General features: G+C 44.7%; 1 protein-coding gene and 2 non-coding genes across 16 annotated transcripts in view; all 3 read left to right on the forward strand.

Moving 5' to 3' along the window:
* The window catches only part of Pum1 (pumilio RNA binding family member 1), a 117,430-nt gene extending 91,556 nt beyond the window's left edge, over nt 1–25,874 (forward strand). For 8 of the 14 annotated variants that reach the window (XM_029539984.1, XM_029539986.1, XM_021201302.2 and 5 more), the window contains 8 exons: nt 6,945–7,212; nt 8,226–8,355; nt 10,286–10,420; nt 13,099–13,236; nt 16,322–16,447; nt 17,135–17,256; nt 18,957–19,149; nt 24,037–25,874. In XM_029539984.1, coding sequence (XP_029395844.1) covers nt 6,945–7,212; nt 8,226–8,355; nt 10,286–10,420; nt 13,099–13,236; nt 16,322–16,447; nt 17,135–17,256; nt 18,957–19,149; nt 24,037–24,168 — 1,244 coding nt within the window. In that variant the 3' untranslated portion in view covers nt 24,169–25,874. The remainder of the gene's footprint in view (nt 1–6,944; nt 7,213–8,225; nt 8,356–10,285; nt 10,421–13,098; nt 13,237–16,321; nt 16,448–17,134; nt 17,257–18,956; nt 19,150–24,036) is intronic. The other 6 variants (XM_021201301.2, XM_029539988.1, XM_029539989.1 and 3 more) reach the window with 1 other exon arrangement.
* LOC115064286 lies at nt 10,696–10,778 on the forward strand. The gene has a single exon (XR_003844128.1). It is a non-coding gene; the product is annotated as a small nucleolar RNA SNORD103/SNORD85 (small nucleolar RNA).
* Nucleotides 20,241–20,323, forward strand: LOC115064287. The gene has a single exon (XR_003844129.1). It is a non-coding gene; the product is annotated as a small nucleolar RNA SNORD103/SNORD85 (small nucleolar RNA).
* Nucleotides 25,875–26,570: the final 696 nt, after the last annotated feature.

Genomic DNA, 26,570 nt, shown 5'->3' on the forward strand with positions numbered 1-26,570 from the left:
GCCCCTGCAACTGGAGGTAGAAACAGTTGTGAGCCACTATGTGGGTTCTGGGAATCCATTCTGGAGCCTCTGGAAGAGCAGCCAGTGAGTGTCCTTTATCTGCGCAGCCGTCTCTCCAGCCTAGCTAACTTCTAATTAAACGAGTTAAAAAAAAAAATAGGTGGTAGCCAGATGGATCCTGTGTCCTAGAGTTTAACTCCTGAACTACATGTAATGTGACTCAGGGTGTGCACACTGGATCTGAAAATGCTGATGCAGGAGGCCTTTCCTCTTTCAGTCTGTGTGCAGTCTCAGTAATCCCCATAGTCAATATGCATTAGAGGATTCTAAGAAAGCAATTGATGTGCTTAATAATTACTTGTATGTGCCTAAGAACCCCCAGTGACTTTTCATTACCATTTGTTTCCATTCTAAGTTTAACAATTAAAAATTAACCTCGTTTGATGTAATCTGTTGGAGAGATTTTATTGGCTGTAAGTTCTGTGGCTGTCAAGGTAAATCTTTTATAATGTTTACAATCTCTCATACCCATTTGCACTCATTCTCAATTGCAGTTAATACTGATGTATTTGATTGGCATTTTATTTTCTCTTATTTGTGTATGATACATTATAAGCCTGTAGGTAGTTCCTTCTTATTGAACAGTTTCTGTGAGTCTCTTTATTACCTTTTGTCTGTCCACTCACATCTTATGGGAATTTGTTTCCGCTTTGGCTGTTACTTGTTCTACAGCTGTGAACTTCCCCAACCCCCAACAGGGTTTATCTGAGTAGCCCTGGCTGTCCTGGAACTCCCTCTGTAGGCCATGCTGGGCTTGGAAACAGAGATTCCCCTACCTCTGCCTCCTGAGTGCTGGAATTAAATTAAAGGCATGTACCTCCACTGCGTGGCACTCAGCTATGAACATCTTAATGCAAGTGTTTCTGTTAGGTGTTCTTGTATGTTAGCTTTATGGTCTGCATTTTATTTTTGATGAGATGGGGTCTGGCTATGTAGTTCTGCCTGGCCTGGAACTCACAGATTTGCCTGCCTCTGAATTGAGATAGCTCTTTCAGTGGCCCAGGAATAGTATCTCATGGTGCTTTTATTTTCAGTTTCACTCCCAGCTTGTGATGGAAAACATTTTGGGAGAGGGTCGAGACAAAGTATCTCTAGGCTAGGCTGCTTTCAAACTGTCCAATCCTTCCAGGGACTAGTTTTGTAGGCCTGTGCTTTTTTTTAGCCTTTAGTTATCTTTGCTCATTTAAAACTTTGGGTTACTTGAGGTATAATAAAGAATGTTCTCATCTTTTGCTTCTTCTATTTTAAAATTGGTGTCTTTAAAGTGTGCCAGGTTTTAATTTTGATGAAGTTCACTTTATTGAATTTTTGGTTATGTAGGAAATATTTTCCTATCTTCTAAATGTTTTACTTTTTTTAAACTGCTTTTTGTTGTTGATGTTATTTTTTTTCTTTTAAGATGTATTTTTGTAATTTTAAATTATGTGTGTGTGTGTGTCTGAATGTGGGTCTGTGTGTTTGAGTCCAGGGTCATTGGATCTGTGGAGCTCTAGTTGTGAACTCCATGCTGGGAACCAAACAACGTAGGAGAGCAGCAAGTGCTTTATTGGTTTTTTTGTTTGTTTGTTTTGTTCTTTTTTTGGTTTTTCAAGACAGGGTTTCTCTGTGTAGCTCTGGCTGTCCTGGAACTCACTTTGTAGACCAGGCTGGCCTCGAACTCAGAAATCCACCTGCCTCTGCCTCCCAAGTGCTGGGATTAAAGGTGTGCGCCACCACGCCTGGCAGTGCTTTATTGTTTTAACTCCTAAATTTAGGCACTCATTTTGAGCTAATACTTTCATTTTTTGGGTTAGGATTCATCTTGACATGTGGCTGTCTGGTTTGTTCCTGTACTTTTTTTTCTAGCAAAGTTTTGTAGTTTTCATTGTGTGGTTTATATCCTATATGAGTGAGAGTGTGTTCAAGTTTAGGGTTGTTCATTCTGTTATTGAAATACTACTGAGTTTTGTATACTGATTGTGATGGTTTGTGTATGCTTGGCCCAGGGAGTGGCACTATTAGAAGGTGTGGCCCTGTTGAAGTAGGTGTGTCACCATGGGCATGGGCTTTAAGACTCTCATCCTAGCTTCCTGGAAGCCAGTCTTTTGCTAGCAGCCTTCAGATGAAGAGGTAGAGCTCTCAGCTCCTCCTGCACCATGCCTGCCTGGGCGGTGCCACGTTCCTACCTCGATAATGATACTGAACCTCTGACCCTGTAAGCCAGCCCCAGTTATATGTTTAATCTTGTCCTTTATAAGGCTTGCCTTAGTCATGGTGTCTGTAAGACACTGATCTTATCCAGAAAACTCATTATTTTGTTTATTCTAATGGTCTCAGGAAAATTCCCAAGGATTTCTGTATAACAGAACAGAGAGGAACATATATTCTGGCTATATCCGGGTCCTGGGGATAGTATTTGTTCATTTTCTCTGAAGTTTGTTGATAGTTGGTTATTGTGGTGGACCTTATTGAGGATAAGAAAGCTTCCCACTGTCACAAGTTAAGGTGGATTGTTTTGTGGATGGGTTTTGATATTGTCAAGTTCTTTCTGTTCTTTCTGATATTGTCTGTTCTTTCTGACTCATTTTATGAAGATTTTTGTTGAGTTATACATCTATCTCAGTGAAATATGCTTTGTGTGTGTGTGTAATGTTTTGTGTTACTGCTTATAGCCAGGGTGGTATTGACCTATTGTAAGTATCCATTAGTTTCTGGAAATTGTATAGTACAGGTGTTATTTCTACTCTGTTCATTTGCAAATTCACCAGTAAAATCCATTCTTTTTGTTTTTGTTTTTCGAGACAGGGTTTCTCTGTATAGCTCTGGCTGTCCTGGAACTCACTTTGTAGACCAGGCTGGCCTCGAACTCCGAAATCTACCTGCTTCTGCCTCCCAAGTGCTGGGATTAAAGGCGCACGGCACCACTATCCAACAGAAAAAAAAACATTCTTAAGGTTTTTAATTACATTCTTTTATGTCTGGGTTTAATGCATGGCTTTAGGTTTTATCTGTCTGTCTCCTGTTCCCCCTTTCCTATTCCCCCTTTATTTTTCAAGCCAGGGTTTCCTTGTGTAGCTCTGGCTGTATTGATGAGGCTGGCTTGAAATCAGAGATCCCCCTGTGCTGGCTCCCAAGTCCTGGATTAAAGGTGTGCTTTAATTCACCATCACTTGTCCTCATTGTTGTCTTTACCACTGGTTTTTGTTTTATTTTCTGAGATAGGGTGTTACTCTGGCTTTCCTACAACTCATTGTGTAGACTACACTTGGATGTGACACTGCCAAATGGCAGGTTTTGTGTTTCTTTCTTTTTTTTTTTTTAACTTATTTTATTAGATATTTTCTTCATTTACATTTCAAATGCTATCCCGAATGTTCCCAATACCCTCCCCCCACCCTGCTCCCCTGCCCACCCACTCCACTTCTTGGCCTTGGCGTTCCCCTGTATGGGGCATATAAAGTTTGCAATACCAAGGGGCATCTCTTCCCAACGATGGCTGACCAGGCCATCTTCTGCTATCTATGCAGCTAGAGACACGAGCTCTGGGGGTGCTGGTTAGTTAGGTTTTGTGTTTCTTAAGTCAGGTTCAGTAATGATGATTGGGCTCTCCAGGAGATTTGTACATTTCATCTTCATTTATAATACAGTTAGGACTGGTTCCATAGCTCAGCTGGTACAACTCTTGCCACGTAAGCCTGGTGACCTGTTGGTTGCCCAGTACCCACATGAAGGTGGTACTAACTTGAGGGTATTGTCTTTAGACCTTCACTGGCATCATTCTTCCTCCAGTCTCTTCCTCACACTATACATATACATATATACATTGTATGCGAACACACACTCAGGCTTGGGAAAGATATACAGAATGTAAGTTTAAGCAAGGCTGAGATAGCAAGCATCCCTTCCACATAGCCGAGCTGTTGTCACAGAGCTCCTCTGCAGTGTACATGTGAATTAGATGGAGCCTGGGGATACACACTTATGCTCAAAGAAGCTTTCTCAGGAAAGGTGTGAGGGTTGATGGCCACTCTGTTGTGGATGTTCTAGAAGTCGGCTGTTATTTCTGTCTGCCCTGCTTACCCACACATCTGTTCTGTGACCATCATGTTCCTGTTCCCTGGTTTGTTTTTCCATGCATATGGTTTTCTGTAGCCCCTAAGTTGTGCCTTAGAAAGCTCTTAAGAATCAGAAGTTGCTAAGAGAATTTCCTTGGCTTGTACAGTCTACAACCTTCAGGCTTCTTGAACTTGGGTGAGTTGTGCCTGTTCCCACCACCACAGGTGAAGCACACTCTAGTCCTCCTGACTCTGTTCAAGGTGAAAAAGTTCTACCTTCTACCATTTAGGGGTTTTGTATTGTTGTTGAGACAGGGTCTTTCTTTGTAGACCAGGCTGGCCTGAAACTTGGAAATCTATTTCCCTCTGCCTGAGCCGCACTAGTACTGCAGGGTTGAAAGAGAGCCACGCTTGGAGACCAGTTACTTTTTCTTAGCATATAGAAAAAGTCTTTTCTGCCTGAACTTTATCCAGCTGGACAAAAGCAACAAGAAGCAGGAGTCTCTTCCTGGGTACTGTCATCTATGAGTCTGACTGCCTGGACACATTTTAATGTACTAAGTTTTCTTTAATTTAGGACTACCAAGATGTGTTAAGGCATCAATGAACACTGCAGCCTCTATTAAATGTTGGAGGTGAGGGTGTAGCCAGTGGTATAGTTTTTACGTAGTAGGAATGCCCAAGCGTGTGTGTGTGTGTGTGTGTGTGTGTGTGTGTGAGAGAGAGAGAGAGAGAGAGAGAGAGAGAGAGAGAGAGAGAGAGATAGGTGAGATGACGATGCCAGGACACCAAGCCTTTAAATAGCTATGACACAATATAAATAGACTATGTTAGTCCTTCATTTCTGTGGAATGTTGCTTCAAGACACTGTCTAAACACTGTAGAAATGGGAAAGTTCAGTGAGCTTTTAAAGGCCCATGTTAATTGTCTCTTTCACAGAAGACTTTCAGATGCCCAGTACCTGCAGATAGACAGACTGCTAGGAACTGGGTGGTTAACTGCTGCTTCCCAAATTCTTAATCCAAGAGTGATTTGGTCAGAAAATACTGAAAATCTGTTTGCTAGATGGTCTTTTCAGAAAGGACCAGAGAACTTAAGTGTTAAGCAAAACTTGACAGATTGGTTTAATGTATAGATATATCCTGCTTGGCCCATGCAGAATACATCTGTGAATTGCCAGATTAATCACCCGAGAAAGTTTTTCTTTCAGAGATTTGTATATACTTTCTTTTTTCAGTAATAAAAGAGCCAGTATGTCAAAACTTAAGCATAAATGTATAAATATATAATGTATGTGCATATTAGCTATCATTCCCCCTAGCCCTTTGAATTATATATTGGTATATTTTTGGCCACGGTAACAAAGTCTAGTTAATGTTAGCTTCAACAGCACTGCATTTATTAGTGCATATAACTGGAAATTAAGAGGTGTAGGGCCGTGTTTAGGGGTAGTTTGTTCCACCATTGACTTAGTTGCCAAGGACCTGGCTTCCTTTCAACATACCTTCCGCCTTTTTCAGTGATCCACAGGCAAAGTGCCTGCCTTGACTTCAGAAGCTGTGTTTGTGCTGGTCGTCCATGGTCATGTTTGTTACGAGCACCACATCTGCAGTACCTGCTACCACACTGACTTGTGACCGTTTCTTTGTCCCCTCTCCAAGAACAAGGTTTCTTACTGCCATAAAGAGCAATCATTGGGCTGCTCTTTTCTTTTTAAACAAATCCACTTGTGTTCAGAAGCAACTGTGTGCACTGTGGCCGTGAGAGTTAGCAGCACCCTGAGGAAATGAGGAAGGCAGGGGAAACTGAGTTCTGGTTCTTAGAACTGTGCGTTGCATTTTTGGATGACCGGTGTTTTCCTCTTAGTTCTAGTTTCCTATGAGGTAAATGTGAAGAACTAGCTGTAGATGCTCACTGACTATTATCCACAGTGTAATGTTGAGTTGTTGTTGTTGTTCCATTAGTTTGAGTGAGACCTACACTTTGGAAGTTGGTTCCTGGAATTTGTGGCAAAAGCCAAGTGAGATGTCTTTCTGTGGTTGCCATTGCATGCCATGCCAAGTTTTATGTAGAGCACACGTAGATGGAAGGAAGCAGCATGTGTGGCATTGTCCATGGATTGGAGTTGCTGTTCATCAACAGCCTTGTGGTTGATGTGCAGTTTCTCAATACATAAATAAGGATGATTTCGTTCCCTCTGCTTACAGCACCAGGATTCCCAAGCAGTGCTGTATCCACACCCATGTTAAAGGGTGAGCTTTGGCTGGGAGGGAGGGGATGTTGCTTGGAGTGGAGAAGCTCAGCAGCTTCTAGGTGCTTGCTTTGTATTTTCTGAATCCTTACTGTAGGTGCTGTGCCTCATTTTATTTATTAAGGAAATACCATGTAGTGCTCCAGTCTTTTTACTGGTTGGTTTTGTTTTCTTCTTTTTAGGGTAGTACTGGGGATTGATCCTAGGTCCTGACACACGCCAGCAAGTGCTTCCTTCATCTTTGAGCTGTATCTCCAGCCTTAAAGCACCAATTTTCCTGGCAGTGGTTTGCTAGCTAGCAGTGGTTAGAACAAAACCAAAACAGTCAAGTAAAAAAGAAAAAACCAAAATAAATATTTCTTTCTTAATTTCTGTGTGAATGTTTCCTCCAGATTGGTGTGTGGCCTTAGAAAGCCACAGTAGTGGGAACAGTTGTCGATGATAGCTCAGTGCCATAGGAGGAGAGAGATGGTGAGGCTTGTGGAAGTGGAGGAGTGGTGCAGATGGTACAGGCTTGGAGAGGCGGTGCAATGGTGGTCTTCCTCCTAGATGAGGTTCCCCAAGTGTGGACTCAAGTCTTTTTGTTCTATAACCAACAGGAGGACTCACAAACGGCAGTGGAAGATACATCTCTGCTGCTCCTGGTGCCGAAGCCAAGTACCGCAGTGCAAGCAGTGCCTCCAGCCTTTTCAGCCCCAGCAGCACCCTTTTTTCTTCCTCTCGTTTGAGATATGGAATGTCTGATGTTATGCCCTCTGGCAGGAGCAGACTTCTGGAAGATTTTCGAAACAACCGGTACCCTAATTTACAACTGCGGGAGATTGCTGGTCATATAATGGAATTTTCCCAAGACCAGCATGGCTCTAGGTAAGGACGTGGCTTTGGACCGCAGCATAACTGAAGTCTGTGCCCTGGATTCCATGCCTCCGTGTAGTATAGGTATATACCACTCCACAGAGACATCCCTGCTTCTTTGTGATTCACAGTATGCTTCTGTCTTGCCTCTCCGTTTTTGTTTCAGAGGGATTTGGTCATGGGGATCATTAGATGGCCACGTGTTTAAAATAGCTCTTAGTGGTCTGGACCTTGGTTGTCTTTGAGCAACTTTTTTACCTTTATGAGCAAGTACCCTGTGTTCCTAACTCACAAGAATCTCTTAAAATGCTGTTGTTTGCCACTGGCTATGGCTGCACATAACCTCTAACCCCAGTACCCAAGAGACAGGCAGGGCCTTGCTACATCCATCTCTCTCCATGAGAAGTAGTCCTCCCAGGAGGCACTGTCATAAGGCAGTGTGGGTCCCCAATTTGCAGGAGGACAGCATGTCTAGCACTTGCTCTTATCCCTGCTGCTCCAGGAGCTGCCCAGAGGGGTGCACTGGGCCTAGGGATCCAGTGAGGTGAGGTAGTGTCACCCATTCTCCGTTCCATTTCTGTTTAAGGGATCCTCCTAATGGTCCCCCTGCTTCTGTTAGCTGCCTTCCCTGAGGAATGGAGGCCAAGTGCAGAGACAGCAGGGGGGTTCCTGAAGGAGTAAAGCAGGGAGCACTATTTCAGAAGCTAGAGAATGACTCTTATGGATTATAGGGTGGGGTTAAGGACCCCAAGTTTCTGATGAAGGACTGCTATCGTAGCACTTGGGGAGGCAGAGGCAGGAGGATCTTTTTTATGTTTGAGGCCAGCCTGGTCTACAGAGTGAGAATCTTTTTTTTTTTTTTTTTTTTTTAAAAAAAAAAAAAAAAAGCAAAAACCAAAACAACCCAGTGTATTTATTGGGCTCATAGGCTGAAAGTTGCAAAACTTCTCTGTCAAGTGATGCCCTCACGTCTTTGCAAGTCTTCTCTGTGTGTGGTTTCATTGCCCCTTCACTCTGTTCTTCAGATTCATTCAGCTGAAACTAGAGCGTGCCACGGCAGCTGAGCGCCAGCTTGTCTTCAACGAAATCCTCCAGGCTGCGTACCAACTTATGGTGGATGTGTTTGGAAATTACGTCATTCAGAAGTTCTTTGAAGTATGTCTTCTTTTATTCTGCACTTTGACTTTGAGAATCTTCAGAGCATTTGATTTTCGTTGGCTTTTTGAAGCACAACAGCTCATTTCAGCCTTTAAAATGAAGTGCTAGGGTCTTCTCGAAGAGAAGTGTTCAGTATTTCTCCAGTTCCTTATTGGTCACCATTGTTCTCCTTGATGTGTTAGATGCTCTGGAGGTACGGTGTGATAGCTGCCTCTACAAGAGACCCAGCACAGAATAATAGACCAGACTGGGCTTGAACTCACAGAGATCCACCTGCTTCTGCCTCTGTCATCCACGTGCTGGGATTAAAGGCATGCACCACCCTGCCTGGGTGCGTTAAAAGAGATTTTTTTTTTTTAAAGGTTTATTTATTTATTTATTTACTTACTTACTTATTGTATGTGAGTACACTGTAGCTGTCTTCAGATGCACCAGAAGAGGGCATCAGATCTGACCATGGGTGGTTGTGAGCCACCATGTGGTTGCTGGGAATTGAACTCAGGACCTTTGGAAGAGCAGTCAGGACTCTTAACCACTGAGCCATCTCTCCAGCCCCCGATGTTTTTTTTTTTAAATAATGTTAATATATGGGGGTTGGGGAGTTGCCTGAGGAAGCCTGAGACATAAGATCCCTTGAAGCTGGAATCAAGTGGTTGTGAGCTACGTGACAGTGCTGGGAATCGGACTCTGGTCCTTTGGAAGAGTCATGCTCGCCAGCCCTAAGTGCTGAGTCCCACTCTGCAGCCTCTGCCTCAGTGGTTCAGATGGTCACATGGGTAGTTTAGCAGCATCACAGCAACACACTGTGAAAGTGAAAAACAATGAAAGATGCTTAAGGAATTGTCTTATGACCCAGCTTCAGCTTTCACTGTGGCCTGAGGCTGTGTGTGGGGACATCCTTTGGCCTTGCCACCTTCTTTTGCCCATTAACTTGATTATGTCTTTAGAAATAAATTAGTGATGAATATTGTCTGCTCCCTCTAGTAAGTTCAAATTTCAGAGACTTGGGGATTTTTAAAATTCTTATTAACATTTATAATCTATTGACATTGCTTATTATTGTTAGCAGCTTCAAGCTGTTGAATGACACAGAAACACTGAGAGAAAGGATCGGGTCTGGGAACAGTTGCTGGAACTCTGAGCTTATCTGCCAATATCTGCAAATTTCTCATGGCCTCTTATTTGTATGAAGATTTAAGAGTGGCTTTCTTAGACTTTATCTGTCCACTTCCTCGCAGACACTCGGTTGCTCAGTCCTCAGCTGTACTAAGAAACAGGCAGCTGTGCCTCTCTGTTTCTCGCTCTTCACTGCCATTATATCCCTGACTTAGGGTGCTGTACGGCTGGGTGTCAGAACAAGTGTGGCGTGTGTGTGTAGTCTTGTGATTTAGAGCAAGCCAGAGAACTTCTCTAGACCCGTGGGTGGAATATATAGGCTTGGGCAGTCTGTGATGGTTGTATTTAAATGACTACAAAAAGTCAAGGTTGGAAAACAACTTTCAGGAGAACTTTGTCACATTTCGGGTTCCTTGGCTTCTCCTTTCAAAGTCCTTGAAAGACACTAATACATAAAAGTATTGTCTATACTTTACCTCACACATGGCAGAGTCACTTGGGTGAAAGGCTTGCCAATCACAGACCCTGCACATGTCTGCCTATGCAACACAATTAACTGCCTCACTCCTAGGTGTATGGAACCTTCAAGACAGTCCCATCCCTGCTGCTGGCTTGGAATAACAGGTGTCTGGTTTCCTCCCTTCAGAAATGAATGTTAATGCTTTAATTCTTCAGGGCTTTTTAAGGTATGGTTGATTGTAGGCAGAAGGACAGCAAGAGGCAGAGGCTGGGCACAATACAGGTTAAGGTTTGTTTTCTCTGATCTTTCTCTTTTACTCAAGTAATCGTGTCTCTCATACATCGTGTCTAGTTTGGCAGCCATGAACAGAAGCTGGCTCTGGCTGAACGGATTCGAGGCCACGTCCTATCATTGGCACTGCAGATGTACGGCTGCCGAGTCATCCAGAAAGCTTTGGAATTTATTCCCTCAGACCAGCAGGTAATTGTAAGTTTCCTTTTCACTTTTCTCTTGGTGTTTCTCTGTGATTCGTGCAGTGAACTATGAAGACTGTCAGTATGGAGGTTCTTTGCTGGTTTATGGTTGTGTCCATGGCTTGCCATTGGCAGAACAAGCAGGAATTGCCTGGTTTGTTTACAAGATTCTAGTGGTCAGATAGTTTGCAGCCTCATCTCTTCAGTTTCAGTGTAGCCTGAGTAGCTAGTTTTACAGGGAGGTAAATCTGAGCTCCCTCAGCCCTCTCAGCAGAGGGGTTGCTATTGTCTGGCGGTGATGACCCACTTGCCCTCACTGAGGACAAAGTTCGATAATGAGAATCTTTGTTATGGACTCGTTCTGAGCCAGACAGGATCCCACCAGCTCTTATTCAGACCAATTCCACTACCAGCCAGTGTGCAGATGGTGGCAGTTGAAGGCTGATGGAGCCCACGGCACTTGAGGCTGAGTCTCATAGCTAGGTGTTTAAGATGCTATGAAGGTGGGTGGGGTTGGAGACAGACCTCTGGGCCAGATGAGTTCCAGGACAGCCAGGGCTATATAGTGAAACCCTGTCGAAAAACAAACAAACAAAAAGTACCATCTGGCTGAGTGTGGATGTACACAGTGAAATTCGGGCACATTGGGAGCCAGATGCTGGAAGATCGCTCCAAGGTTGAAGCCACCGATAGAAAGCTAGATAGCCAGACCCTGCCCCCACTCTCCAAGAAAGGTGCTATTTGTAGTCACAGGCAGACCTGAGGCTAGCACTAGTTGTTCATTGTCATCTGTCATTCACTCGGGCATTATGAGTTTTAATAACCTCGGGGTTTTGTGACTCAGTGAATTATCTTTAATTCTGTTGCATTTTTCCGGACATGGAAGCTTCTTTCTTTTCTATCATGATAGCCACTTACCAAAAGAACCCTTTCCCATGTTGTCTTCCTGTCTCACTCGCAGTCATTTTGCCAGCTTCTTGCCTTTTCATGTCTTTCCCAGAAGCTCTTCTTTTCCTCTTCATAGCCCTGTTTTTCCATGGCGCCTTGGACTTCTTTTCTGCTGTGGACTGTGCTTTATTTTAGTAGATGAGTTTTCTTGGTTCTGTGAGTATGTATCCCTGGCCAAAAATAAAGCTCCTCTTTAGAGTTGGGTTTGTACATGCTCCTTTGGACTAAGCCATTGTGATCATGAATGTCTTCTATTAGAGTATGGCTCATTTGCTCTGCAGTTAGTATCTCAGGGATCTAGTCACTGTTCATGAGTGGTGCCATGTTATTAAAGTGGCTGTGGCATTCTAGCAGAAATACAGACAAGTACAGATAGAATCAGCAGATGCCCAGCCAGCCAGGTCCTGCATTTCCATATAGGTCACGTGAGGCAGATAGTGCCCACGAAAAAGGCTCCAGTCAAAATCTCAGTTGGTTCCAGCACACACCAAACATACATTGTTACTACACTCTGTGTCTATCTACTGTCTTTATTCACGGTTTGGACACCATTAATGAACCGAGAAAGCCATTCCTGCTGACTTTAAATTGCGAGTCATCGTGTGATTGCTCTGAAATTTGTATTCTATCGCTTTGTGTCTGTCCCCGTGTCACTTGACTCTACCAGAGGTAGGAACCCTTTGAGACGTGTTTTTGGCTTGTCTAGCTTAACCTTAAACCTCTTGTGTTCTCTAACAGTCTTTCTAGGAGTGTACCATCACCACCAATGGCTGTCCTTCGATTTTATTTCTGCCAAGCCTGGGACTTGTGTACCTCCCCAGCTGGCCTTGAATTTGAGGCAGTCCTCCTGCCTTCGCCTCTCAAGTGCTAGAATTACATGGCTAAACCACCATACTTGGCGGCTTATATGCTTTAAATGTGTAACTTCACTTGTCAGTTTGTTTTTCTGTGGCTGGAAGGACTGAAGGGATAATTGACAGGTGGTTTTCTCGAAAACACAGGCTGCATCATGGTGCCCCATTGCTTGGGTTTGAGGCTTAACAGTCAAGGTCATTTTGAACAAATTTTGTAATGTGTCTGCTCCCATGCTTCCTATGTGATCTGTTAGGAGGGAGCTAAAGCACACTTGGATCTTTCTCACCTGGGTAAAATCTAGATTAAACACTCTTATTAATAATAGCCACTTACATGGTTGTCAGGATATAAGTGTGCTGAATTGTATGAGCTTTTCAATCCTGCTCACCTCATGACTTTATTCTATTTGAAGATGACTTTGGTAGTTTTTAGGTTTTTAGAGTCTGATGTAGCTCGGGTCAGCCTTGAACTTACGCTGTAGATAAAACTGGCCTTGAGCTCTTGATGCCATTGCCACCCCATCAGCACCTAAAGTACAGGTTGTACTATCCAACCCTGGCATGTTTTCTAAAATAGGTTTTGATAGTTAGAGTAGAGGCTGGCCTAGAAGTTGCTGTGTAGCCTCAGCTTCTAAGACCTGGAGTTAGAGGTGTCTTCCACTACACCCCGCTGGTATCATGTTTTTTAGAGCCTTCGCAAGTCGTTTCCAAGTTTACTATGGTTTTCTGTCCCACTGCTTTCACCCACCTGCTGTGACGCTGATTGACTACAGTTGACTTGGATCGTCATGGATCTGTGCAGTGCTTACTGCGTGCTAGGCAGTGGGGGCCATCTGGAGGACTGCTGGCTGTGATTCTGGTGGTGCCTTCTCATCTTTGTCTCCAATAGAACGAGATGGTGCGGGAGCTAGATGGACATGTCCTAAAGTGTGTGAAAGACCAGAACGGCAACCATGTGGTTCAGAAGTGCATTGAGTGTGTACAGCCCCAGTCTTTGCAGTTTATCATCGATGCATTCAAGGGGCAGGTAAGTCACTTAGGGTCATGTTGTCAGTCAGAAGCAGTCCTGTGCAGTGCTGTCAACCTGAACATGTAACCCAATGGGGTCACTTCCCTTTACCCTCGGGGGGGTCTGCATTGGCAGCAGAACTGCTAAGATGTATTAATATCTGAAGGATTATTTTTCCCATGGCTAGTTATTTTCATGATTTTTGAAATCTTCTGTTATATAAAAATTATGATAGAATCTTATAGATCATGATTAAATGCATCTTTAAAATAACCAAGTACCTGTGCTTACAGCTCTCTGAGGGTGTGTGGAGCTTGATTATCTGAAATGTACAGAATGCTCACCTCCAGGCCCAATCACTGATTTGTTGTTGAAACATAATCTTACCATGTAGCCCAGTCTAGGCTCCCAATTTGGAGTATTCCAGCCGTCCAAGTCGGTATGGACATGCCTGGGCTAAAGTTGTCACTTTATTATGCCATTAATTTTCTGAGTGGCTCTAAATTGGATATAATTGTTAGGGTTTTTGGCAAAAAACCTGGGACAAACAAACAAACGAAAAAACAAAACAAAACCTTTCCCACCTTGCTGTAGTTAATGGGATAGGGCATTAAGCAAACTTCCTTTGGGGGCATTTGAATCAAGACTCTTTATTTTTAAGGAGAAAATATTTCTCAAAGAAGTGCTTAAGTGGTTTAGAGTTCTTTCAGGACAGGAGTCTTGCTCACATACCACACGCTTAAGACGACAGAGAACCCAGGAGGTTCTACTACTGGGGAGGTTTAGGGTCAGTGGAGGGGAAGGAGACACATATTGGAGCTGGAGAGATGGCTCAGCGGTTAGGCTCACTTGTTATTCTTGCAGGGGACCTGGGTTTGGTTCCCAGCACCCACATGACCACTCACAACTATCTGTAACTAGTTCCAGGGGATTAGACACCTCTTTCTGGCTTTGGTGGGCACACATACATAAATGAAATCTATAAAAAATAATTAAATGCATATAATTTAATCCATAAAAAACATTAAATTAATAACAGTATGTACGGAAAGTAAAACCAAGGAGAAAAATGATTGCTGTGCTGTTTTTGAGGGGGTGGTGAGGAGCCCTTGGTCCGCAGCCGCAGCCGCACTCTCGCCTCACCAGCGCTTGAACGCTTTCCAGTCGAAACGGCAGGAGCTGGTAGCTAGATTAGAGAAGTAAAAAACTACTACAGTCCAAGAAACAGTATGTGGTGGGGAGAAATGGAGGAGATGAACTAACATTTACTGAAGCCCATAAAGAGGCAGTTCCCACCATGCATTGTGGTGTGCTTTAGCCACTTTGGAAATCAACGATATCAATCATCTTAGATTTCAGTGTTTGTATTTCTTTGATCTAGCACTTTGCTAACAATTGTATCTGGTGAGAGACCTATTTAGCATGTTTTAATTAGCAGTAGGCACACTGAGGTAAAAAATAATAATTAAAAAAACAAAAACAAAAACAAAGGTTCAGTGTAAATGTCTGTGAGCCACTGTTTAGGTGTCAGCAGCATGCTGGGTAGACATTCTAGCCAGAGAAATCTTGAGACAGCCCTAGTCTTAGAAGTGGGTTTTGGAAACTTGGTGCTGAGTGAAATTAACTACTGGTGTTGGAATATTTATGTTCCTAATAAGTCCATATAAAAGACACGCAATCCAGATAGGTTATCGATAAGCTAAATGCCTAAATTGTACAAATCTAGGGCTATTCCACCCTATTCCCCAGCTATCAAACCCTTGCTACTTAACTGTCTCTCCCCGCCCCGTGGTTCTGGTCCATGGCAGCTTCCTCCTCCTCTGCCCCTCCCCTCCCCCCAACTCCCTCTGGAACCTCCAGTGGCACCTTACTCCCTCTGCTGCCCAATCACTGGCTCTGGCCTTTTATTGACCAGTTAAATTGGGGAGAAGGATCACATGACATGGCTTGAGTATGTGTGAGCATCTTCTCATTGGGGTCAGCCATATCTTGAGGAACCAGTGTTAGCATTAAAATACAAGCCACATTAGACCAACCCACCCACTACAAGCTGTTGTAGATGATGAGCAGGCAGTGTCTTTGCAGTGCTGACTGCAGACAGCAGGTGCAACTGTAAGGCCATGCAGCTAGTGAGATGAGAGTGCTCAGTCCACTGACATCCGAGGGAGGTCCTCTCAGTGCGGTGCTGCCGCTGCTGCCTGTGGGAATCACCATCATGCCGCCGCCACCACCACCACCACCACCACCACCACCACCACCACCACTACCACTTTGGTGTTTTGATTGAACCTCATGATACTTCTATCCTGGTTTTCTGCATTCTGGGATTAAGGACATTAACTCTGTGTTTGCATTAGTACTTCCATACAGCTAGGAAAAGCTGGAATCAGGACCCTGGGGATGTAGGCTCGGGTTGCGGCTCAGTGGTGGGGTACTTGCCTAGTACAAGAAAGAACCCCTGGTTCAATCAATCCCCAGTACCACAAAAGTCAAGTCAAAGAGGACAATTAAATGCTCATGTACTTTCTTCTTGCTCTGAACCTAACAGCACCTCAGCCAGCCTTTTGTGCAGCTGTTTGTTTATATGGAAGCATTTAGATTTAATCATCGCCCCTGATGACAGGCTTCTTTGCAGTGTGCCTGCACACAGAACGAGCACTGCACCAGTGAGCTCCTGCTGGAACCTTTTTGTTTAGTTTTGCTACCCTGGCCGCCCTGGAGCGAGTGCTGAGATTAAAGGTGCTAGCCGCGTGTCTAGTTTCTCTCCCTCCTGGTTTTCATCCTATCTTTTCGAAAGGCAATTGGTTGACACTTTCGATTCTTTGTTTTGTTTTTTGAGACAGAATTTATCTCTGTAACTCTGACTGTCCTAGAACTCTAGAACGGGCTGTTGAGGACCTCGGAGGTCTACCTGCCTCCTAAGGTTGCATCACCTTGACTCATTTCCATTTCATTTTAGACTTCTTGGGAAAGTTTGTTTCAGCTACTTTACACACTTACACAAATTTCTAAACAACATAAGTGAGTTAAGTTTGTGAAGCAGGAGGGGTGGGGTAGTGATGTGACCGCACTGAAGTGATTGTCTTGGGTCTGTCTGCTTTAGGTGTTTGCTTTGTCTACGCACCCTTACGGCTGTAGGGTGATCCAGAGGATCCTAGAGCACTGTCTCCCTGACCAGACCCTCCCTATCCTCGAGGAGCTTCACCAGCACACAGAGCAGCTTGTGCAGGTACCAGTGTTGCCAGAAGAGGAGCTGCAGACCTCTGTAGACTCCTGTAGGCCTGGGGGGTTATTAGCAGAAAGTCTTAGCATGTCATCAAGGCCCTTCAGATCTTTGTGTGTTCCAATAATATAGACAGTGATTTGAAGCCACGGCCTGTGAGTTGGTTGAAGGTCTCCACTCCATTGGTACACAAACCAAATGTGCAGGTGGTTGGTTCTTCTTTGGTATTTGCTTCTTCTACTAATACAGTAATGAACAACCTTGAGTTTTAGAAAGGTGCAAGCAAAACCTTTGTGCTTTCTATTAGAGGAAAACATTTCTCTCTTCCCCAAACACTCCTTCCCAATTCTAAAATAATCTACTTTTTTGTAGTTAGTAATTTGTGAAAAGTCCAGCTAGAAAGTTTGTCCATAAATTATATAAAGAAAAATAGTCTGCTGTCTTGTCACAGTGTGTTCTTGTTTTGTAATAAGAGAGAAAAACTGTTACTACCTATCTCTTTACAAAGTGCTTATGGGTTCCTTCCCACTCAGATGCACTTCAGAGCTGTTATGTCACCACCCCCCTCTGCCTCACGAGTCATGAACAGTAATTAGGTGGAGGACTAGGAATCGACAGAACTGGTTTTTATGTATATTTTCTTTGTTTTTGTTTTTGTTTTTTTCCCCTGTTTTGTTTTTGCTTCTCAAATAGGATCAGTATGGAAATTATGTAATCCAACATGTACTGGAGCATGGTCGTCCTGAGGATAAAAGCAAAATTGTAGCAGAGATCCGAGGCAATGTACTTGTATTGAGTCAGCACAAGTTTGCAAGGTGTGTGCTCTGGGGAGCAAGGATCGGGCAGCTCTCCAGCTGTAGAGTCGTTCCCTAAGTTCTTACATTAGAGTGCGTGCGTGGTGTGTGTGTGTGTGCGTGCGTGTGCGTGCGCGCGCGCCTGTGCATGCAAGCACGTTTGTGTGTGCTTGTGCACTGCACCAGGTCTATGTATGGAAGCTAGAGGACAATCTGGGGGAGTGGGTTCTCTTTTTCTACCTTACAAGTTCTGGTTCTCAAACTCTCTTCAATGTTGTATTTTTGTTTTAAAGTATTGTCTGCTGTAAAAGTCAAGTAGTATGTTAAGTGCTCTTTCTACTCCTTTGCAGTTGCCAAGGAAATCTAAGGGCTGTTTCTGACATGCTGTCCTGTGGCCTGTTTGTTTCCTCCCTTGGGTGGGCATTGCGAGGTGTTCCCACTCACCTTCCTCTTGGCCTGAGTGGGCGGTTTGTCAGCCCTGCCCAGGCCTCCACTTCTCTGCTTCCGAGTGGCAGGCTTGGGAAATCATGGCCTCCCATGCCTCTGGTCTTCTGAGCAGATTCATTATTTCTCACTGCTCATAGAATGCAATACTGCTTAGTTTTCCAGTATTTTCTCCCCTGAGCTTTTATGGGATTGGCTAGACAGATAGCATGACTCATGGTTGTAGGTTCTTACATTGATATTTATTAATACTCAACTTTTAATTAGGGAAATCTTTTTAAAACCTGTATTTTAGAATTGTGTGAGTGTGTGGTGTGTGGTATGTATGTGTGTTCATGCACATCTTCCATGGCCCCCATGTGGAGCTTAGATGGAGTAGATTAATCAAAGCACTTATCTGTGACTTAGCATAGAGAGGCTGGCAGGCCACGTGCCTGCAAGGGTCACCTTTGGAGTTATGTTTCTTGAGTCTGCTTTAGGTAGATGTGGCTTCTTTTTAGTCTTTTCGTCTTGAGGATTTGGGACCCAACACTATCCTCCTTTGTCCCAGTCCCCACCAACTCAGTACTTACTCTAGGTATTGGGCTCAATGACAGTGGCCCACATAGCACATACTGCAGTTGACTTGCACAGCTCTGTGCCCATGGAACTGAGGTGAGGGTACATGTTATCTAATGAAGGCAGGCAATCAGTACAGGGAGTCGCTTTACTTGGTGACTAGCCATCAGTGCAGCAGCGAGGCAGTTACTATTAGAAAACCATGCCTTGGGGAAGGTCTTCTTTATTTACTGCTCTCCTAGATGAGCTGTGCGAGGTGCTCACACGTACTGACAGCACAGGGCCCTCGGTGGGCCAACGGGAAATTCCTTCACTGATCCTGGACTACTGCCATTTCCCAGTGTCTGTGTCCTGCATGGAAGCTATGACAAGCCCAATGCAAGGACATTGTCCTAAGTTTTGATTCGTGTTGAAATAGTGATTGTGAGCCAGCTGAGCTATTAGCTCTGTGGTGAGCCTTGTGTGTCAGTCTGTTGGCTTCCCAAGCTCATCACTTCTTGTGTCAGCAGGTCAGGGCCCCTCTCCTGGAGCACTGGGGCTCAGATGACTCACTGCTCGATACTCCGGTTTCTGATCAAAACAAGGATTTTACAGAGCCAGACCCTGGGGAAAGGAGTTCCCCTCCCCATGTGTGCCATCTCCCCTTAATGTCTGTTCTGACAGATGTAGCCTAAGAGGGAATGTTTTCTGATTATTGTTTTCCATTTGTCTCATGACAGCAATGTTGTGGAGAAGTGTGTTACTCATGCCTCACGTACAGAGCGTGCTGTGCTTATTGATGAGGTATGCACCATGAACGATGGTCCCCACAGTGCCTTATACACCATGATGAAGGATCAGTATGCTAACTATGTGGTCCAGAAGATGATCGATGTGGCTGAGCCGGGGCAGCGGAAGATTGTCATGCACAAGGTAAGCAGATTGGGTGCCAGCCCAGAGTGAGCAGGGGGCGGCAGACACTGACTGGGCTTGTTTGTGGTTCTGTGCCAGACTTGTTCTGTGTCGCCTGCTCTTACTGCGTGGAGTCACTGTGGTCTTTCTGGGCTTGCCCTTCCTGTCCTCACCAGTGTGGGAGTCTTTATTTCTGAGATTTTTTTTTTTCTTTTTTTAACTTTAATTTTCTTCATTTTTCTTTTCTCTTACAGGTATGGGTGTTTTGTCTGAATACATACCTGTGTGCTACATGCTTTTTAACATTCTGTTGAGTGTGGATGTTAGGGTGCATGTCTACATCACACTGAGGTGGTTAGGTCTGATGACAAGTGCCCTTTACCCACTGAACATTGTTGGTCCTTAAGAAGCTTATTCCTTGTTTTCAAATGTTCTGGGGGTAGGCCTGGTGCACGCCAGGCTAGCATTCTGCCACTAAGCCACACCCAAGGCCTGGGTTTGTTTGGAGGGGTTACTTTGTTGCTGGCCTTAAAATCAGGATCTTTGTACCTTAGCTTTCTAAGGGCTAGAATTGCAGGCACATGCCGCACATGTTTGAGAGGTAAATCCCTCCCTGGTCTCTGAGGTCAGCTTATCAGTCCATGAGGCAGCCTGCTTCCTGTAGCTCCTTGCCTCTTTCCTCTCATTCCATTACATTTTCCTGCTGTGCCTTTCCAGGGAGGTAAATCTGCTTATTCTCCATGAGTGGCACCAGACATTCCAGCAAACCTGAGCTGTGTGTGATTCAGCCCATGCCATTCCTTCACTCTTCTTCTTGTTCACTGGTCACATGCTGAAGCCTGCTTGCTGTGTGGGAAACAATACTGGCCGTGCGGGAGGCCCTCACTGCCTCCACTGCAGAATCAAGGCTGGGGAGAGTTAGACAGGAGAGAGGGAGCAAAGGCCCAGGCTGTGAGTGGGAGCTGTTGGTGGAGTCATGCAAGAGGCCCACAGGTAGGGCAGGCACAAACACCACAGCTATTTGTGCCAAGTAGCGCCGAGGCCTCTGGCCAGCACTCTTCGCCTTGGTGCTCTGAGCTCCCTCAGCCCTCTCAGCAGAGGGGTTGCTATTGTCTGGCGGTGATGACCCACTTGCCCTCACTGAGGACAAAGTTCGATAATGAGAATCTTTGTTATGGACTCGTTCTGAGCCAGACAGGATCCCACCAGCTCTTATTCAGACCAATTCCACTACCAGCCAGTGTGCAGATGGTGGCAGTTGAAGGCTGATGGAGCCCACGGCACTTGAGGCTGAGTCTCACACCTTGTTGGTGTGTGAAGGTGCTGTGAGGTGAGGCTGGTGTATGTAGGAGCTGGAAGTAGAGGAAGAGGGTGCACAGTGATGAAGACTTGGAGATCAGAGAGGAGACACTTTATATGTGTGCTTCAGCATGCATATGAAGGCCAGAGGCCAGCTTACGTGATTTCTTCTACCCTGTGGGCTCTGAGGATGTAACCTGGAGGTTGTCAGGCTTAATGGCAAGTGCCTTTAACCCACGGGACAATCATTCAGACCCAGGACTATGCTTAAAATAATTGTCTTGCTCATGCACCACCACTGTAACTTCAGGGGAAGTCATGGGAGCAGCTCAGCTAATAGCTGGTAGTTTTTTTTCAGACTGAAGAGAAGTGGTCAGTAGAAGCTGGAATCAAGAGGCCAGGAACTGTCTGCATGCACTTAGGTTGTATAGGGGGAGTGCAAGAGGGTCATGTGAAGGTTCAGAATGGTGAAGGCCAGATTACACTCATGGTGGCGGGGGGTGTTTACAAACAAGGACCGCTTGAGTCTTTGAGAAACCCTTCTTGAGTACTGTGTTCTTACTATACCTGGGGGTGCAGGTCCTTTGGATAGGCAAACTTGGGAAGATATGTAGATTACTATGTAGAACAATTTGTTGCCATCCCTGTAGGTACCCAGATGGAGGTGTACTATTTCCTAGCCTGTGTTCTGTGTGGGTTCATAGCAATTTCTAGAGCTCCTTGGCCCTTCACTTGCTCTGAGCTTGCAGTTGAGCAGATTAACTGCTGACCTTGTAGGCTTCACGGTGGGCTACACCCCTCTCCTTTGGCATGGTGCTCCTTGAGATTTTTATGATTTGGAGTTGGGAACACAGTTAAAACGCCCCTTACCTCATCTTCTGTTTCCTAGGTGGGAAGATTAATATCTGAGCAGAAGGAAGTCAGCGCTGTAGCTGACTCTGAGCTCCAAGTGAGGTCCTCTCTCACCTGGGTGCACATGAATGCCGCCGCCCCCCTACCCCCCCACCCCCCGACCAGAGCTCGGGATGGAGGAATGAGCCATGGGGATTAGGGGCCGGGGAGTGGTGACTGTATCATGAGTGTTGGAAAAGTGCCTTTGCTCTTCCTTATCCCTAGTTTGTCTTTGGAAAGATGACAGATCTGCTCTGTCCTTGAGCTGCATTGGCACAGTGTCTGTCCTCTTCATTTGTCTCTTTCCTTTTCTATTTATTTATTGTATCTTGGTTGGGGTTTCTATTGCTGTGATAAAGCACAATGACCACAAGCAACTTGGGAAGGGAAGGGGTTATCTCAACAACAACAACAGAAACCTGCTTAGCCGACTCCATTGTTGAGGGAAATGAACAGCAGGAACCTGGAGGCAGGAAGTGATGTAGTCAGAGTTCTGGAATTCACTCAGGGTCTTTTGGGTCTCCCCCCGAGGGCTTGGACAAGCCCCCTACAGCCTGCTTAGTTTTCTCCTAGTCTTTGGCTGGCTGCACTGCACAGCTGGGGCCAAGCCAGCTCAGCCAGTCAACAGGGAGAGGGAGGAAGGGAGGGTAGAGAAAGAAAAGACGGTTAGACACCATTGTAACATGACTCCAGCCAGTGCTGAAGCAGGTTTACTTGTTTTAGGTCTGCATTTATACCATTCTAGGTATATGCGAAGAGTAGGATCCGTTCTAGGTTGAGGACAAAGTTGTCAAGGAACAAACAAGCAATAAACAAAGTCCCATGGTCACTGTGTCTAGGGGTTTATCAGGATGACCGAGATACAAGGAATACAATATATTCCTCAACTGTATTCATTCATCTTGGGCCTTGTGCTAACACAGTGTAAATAGTCTTTTTTTTTTTTTTTTAGACAGGGTTTCTCTGTATAGCCCTGGCTGTCCTGGAACTCACTTTGTAGACCAGGCCAGCCTCGAACTCAGTGTAAATATTCTTTTTTTTTTTTTTTTTTTTAATTTATTTATTTATTTATTTATTATATGTAAGTGCACTGTTGCTGTCCTCAGACACTCCAGAAGAGGGAGTCAGATCTCATTAAGGATGGTTGTGAGCCACCATGTGGATGCTGGGATTTGAAATCTGCACCTTTGGAAGAGCAGTCAGGTGCTCTTACCCGCTGAGCCATCTCACCAGCCCCTGTTTTTTTAGTGTAAATATTCTTATCTGAGCCTACTCCCTTGTCCTCCTGGCCTAATGTAAATATTCTTGCCAATATCCTTGAAGCAGCATTAAGGGCTGTATTGGTCTCCACCTTTACCAGTAACCTCTCCTGAGTATTCTTCAGGGATTCTGACCTGCCATATTTTTACCAAGCTTCAACCTTTCTCAAGCCTCATTCCTTCTTAGGCCTTCTACCCACTGAGGCTGCACCTCATCAGTGGCCCCTCCTATCCTCTCACAGTGTCAAGCTTCAGGGTCTTTCCATGACCTCTTAACAGACAGTCCCACCTGCAAGAGAGCCTTAACACATTCCCAAGGTTGCAACATGAGGAGCCCCTTGGCCCTTTCTGGGCTACAGCGTCTGTGTACTGACCCTGAGGAAATACTCTTGGAAGAATTGATTCACTGATGCTGATCTCTTCTTAATCACAGCCTCACTGACCAGTTCAATTATACCGGCAAAGCAAAGGTTTCACTTTAGTGGTTAACACAAAATATCACTTAAATGGCCCCAATAGAGTCTTTGCTTTCCTCAGAAGCTTAACAAACCAGTGCTTTTTTGTCTGCACTGCTAGCAACATTATCTTGACGCTCCCACAGAAGCTCACTAAGCTCTGAGCATACGGTGGCTTTTCCAGCCCAAACTTCAGGTGCTACCACAATCCTCCCTAAAACATGATCTTGTCTGTCACAGCAGTACTCCTGACCTGGTACCAAGTTATGTCTTAGTTAGGGTTTCTGTTGCTGTTGTGAACAACACCAAAAGAAGCTGAGGAGGGAAGGATTTGTTTCATCTTACAGTTTTTCCATCATCCAAGGCAGTCAGGGCAGGAAGTTGTTGGCACTGGCTAATTGAGAAGTCACAGGGAGTGAGTGCTCCTTCTTGGCTTGGTCCCAGTAATTTGCTCAGCCTGCTTTCTTAGAGCACCCAGAACCACTGGTACCTGGTGGTACCACTCACATCAATCATCAGATAAGAAATTGCGTCACACGCTTGTCCACACATAGCCCAATCAGGTGGGGGCATTGCCTCAATTGAGGTTTCCTCTACCATAATAAGTCTAACTTGTAAAGTTGATGTAAAAACTAGCCAGTGCAATTGCTCACTGTTAACTGGAAGAAATCCTGTGCCCTGGAGACAGGGATCCGGTGGTGAGTTCAGACAGCTGGTTCTCCAAAGGAAGCCCCAACTGTCAGAACAACCTGGTTTTCTATGTGCCTGTGGGTAGGTACTGTGCAGCTGGCTGGCATATGCTATTCTGTCATGGTCTCTGTCCTTTGTCAGTGCTTAGGGCAAGAGCTCCTGTCTTTACCTCATGGCTTGCTAGCAATAAGAGGACAGAAGTAACTTAGCGGGATGAAGCACTATATGTGCACTGTATATTCTGTGTCTGAGAAGGTTCTGGAGATGCCTCCAGCCTCTCCAGCCAAGAGTAACACCCACACTGTCTTCTCCAGATCCGGCCACACATTGCAACTCTTCGAAAGTACACCTATGGCAAACACATCCTGGCCAAGCTCGAGAAGTACTACATGAAGAATGGCGTGGACTTGGGGCCCATTTGTGGTCCCCCTAATGGTATCATCTGAACAGTGCACCCACATCCCTGTCCCGCTGACCTCACTGACCCTGGCAGATCCAACCAGCAACCAGAGGTGCCCAACTCAGAGTCGGAAGTGGGCAACGGTTGCTCCGGGATTGCTCCCTCCTCCAAAAAACGCGGAATCAGATCCACTTGTGGAAAGGCCTTTGTAAATTTCATTTTATTACAAATAACATGTACTAATTATTTTTTTTAATTGACTAATTGCCCTGCTGTTTACTGGTGTATAGGAACTTGTACATAGGTAATCAGTGTACATGGGAGGCCACATGCTTTGTTCAATGTTGTATCTATATTCCACATGTGGACACTTTCAGGGTGGTTGGTTTAACAAAAAAAGTTTTAAAAAAAAGACAAAAAAAGGTTTTTTAACTCATTTGCCTTGTGGCAAGTTTTGCAAATAGCTCTTCCCCACCTCCTCATTTTATTATTAAAAAAAAAAAACCTGAGAAATTTGAATTTTAGTTAAATGATCTCAAACTGGCATTTAACACTGTTTATAAAATATATATATATATATACATATATACATATATGAAATGGGAACGTTTCCAAGTTGCTAACGCATCAGCCTGTGGTATGGAGTTTATGACACTCTTTTTTTGGAGATGACCTTGTGCCGAGGGAGGTGGTAGCTGCAGACCCAGGAGAAGCGGGGACCCCAGGAGAAGCGGGGACCCCAGGAGAAGCGGGGACCCCAGAGGCCCAAGGCCAGTGGGCATGGCCACTTGCTGCCTGTGGTGGCCTTGTGTGAACACTGGGAAGCAGGATCTGATTATCTAGCATGAGAGAATACCCAGCTCTGCTCCTGGTCTGGCTTCTATAGATACATAGTGTATACTTGTGTAGACTTTGCATATATACGGATTTGTAGTATTTTCCTGTTTTGATGTCTAATCTGTATCTATAATGTACCCTAGTAGTCGGACATACTTTTGATTGTACAATTGTACATTTGTATACCTGTAATGTAAATGTGGAGGAGTTTGATCAACATGAACACGTTTTTGGTAAGAAGAGAATCAGCCAGCCCGTGCACTCTGTATATCCCACCTTTTATGGTCGTAGCAGATAGTGTTGTATATTGTAAATTGTAATTTCAACCAGAAGTAAATTTTTTTCTTTTGAAGGAATAAATGTTCTTTATACAGCCTAGTTAATGTTTAAAAAGAAAAAAGTAGCTTGGTTTACTTGTCAGCTAGTCAGACGGTAGTGAGAGCCTTTCTGCCGTTACTTCAGATGATTCAGTTCACACTAGTGGTCTTTTTTTTTTTTTTTTTTTTTTTTAAATCCTAAAAAAGGTAATGTTTCGCTTATTTTGTGACAGTCAAAAAGGACGTGCAGAAGTTTCGCCTGCCCCCTCCCTGCTCAGCACCGCCCCTTGTAAAGTGACTCGCCCTCCGTTTTGTACAGATGAGCTGTATTTTGCATTTTGTCTACTTGTAAGTGAATGTAACATACTGTCAATCCTCGTTTGAATATAGACTGTAACACTACACGGTGTACATTTCCAGAGCCTTGTGTATATTTCCAATGAACTTTTTGCAAGCACACTTGTAACCATATGTGTATAATTAACAAACCTGTGTATGCTTATGCCTGGGCAACTATTTTTTGTAACTCTTGTGTAGATTGTCTCTAAACAATGTGTGATCTTTATTTTGAAAAAAATACAGAACTTTGGAATCTGAATTTGTTTGTACTGCTCTCACTTCTCAAACCTGCTCAGGTGAGCCCTGCTCCAGCCTCCTCTGCAGCTCTTGAGATGGAGAGGAAGGGTGGAGTAGAATGGGGCTGGGGTACCAAGCTGATGGCTTCTGAACCTAATTTGTCCTGAGAGGTTGAGTTCAGTTTGCCTCATGTCTGATTTCGAAGTGATAGTCTTTTCCTGGGGATGAACACACACACACACACACACACAGTGAATTTTTACTGGGTCACTAACAAGGGGTCACTCACAGCTGCATCACAGAGCGCCTCTGCCTCCCCTTTCCCCAGCCCATGCTGTAGGCTCTCTGCAGAACATGTAAGCAGTTCCACAGTGGAGCCTCTTATAAAAGCTGGGGAGATAGCCTTGAGAATCTTCAGTTTCTGCTTTCCTAAATGTGAGCTTTTGTTCACCACCTGAGTCTCATGAACCTCCCCTCCTGGGAGGGACTGTTTCAAGACAAGCTTAATGTGGTGGCTTCAAGTCCAGCCGAGGGAGGCAGACCTCTAGAGTTCCTGGACAGCCTGGTCTATTAGATCGAGTTCTTAGACAGCCTGGGCTACACAGAGACCCTTGTCTTGAAAACCAGAAGATCGAGAAAGGGAAGGAAGTACCCAGCTCGCTCAGAAATCCTCAATGTGGGTCTCCTGCACCTCTTTGCAAGTCTGCGCCCATGGCTG

The sequence above is a fragment of the Mus pahari genome, chromosome 6 (assembly GCF_900095145.1).
Source record: "Mus pahari chromosome 6, PAHARI_EIJ_v1.1, whole genome shotgun sequence".
NCBI classification, from domain to species: domain Eukaryota; kingdom Metazoa; phylum Chordata; class Mammalia; order Rodentia; family Muridae; genus Mus; species Mus pahari.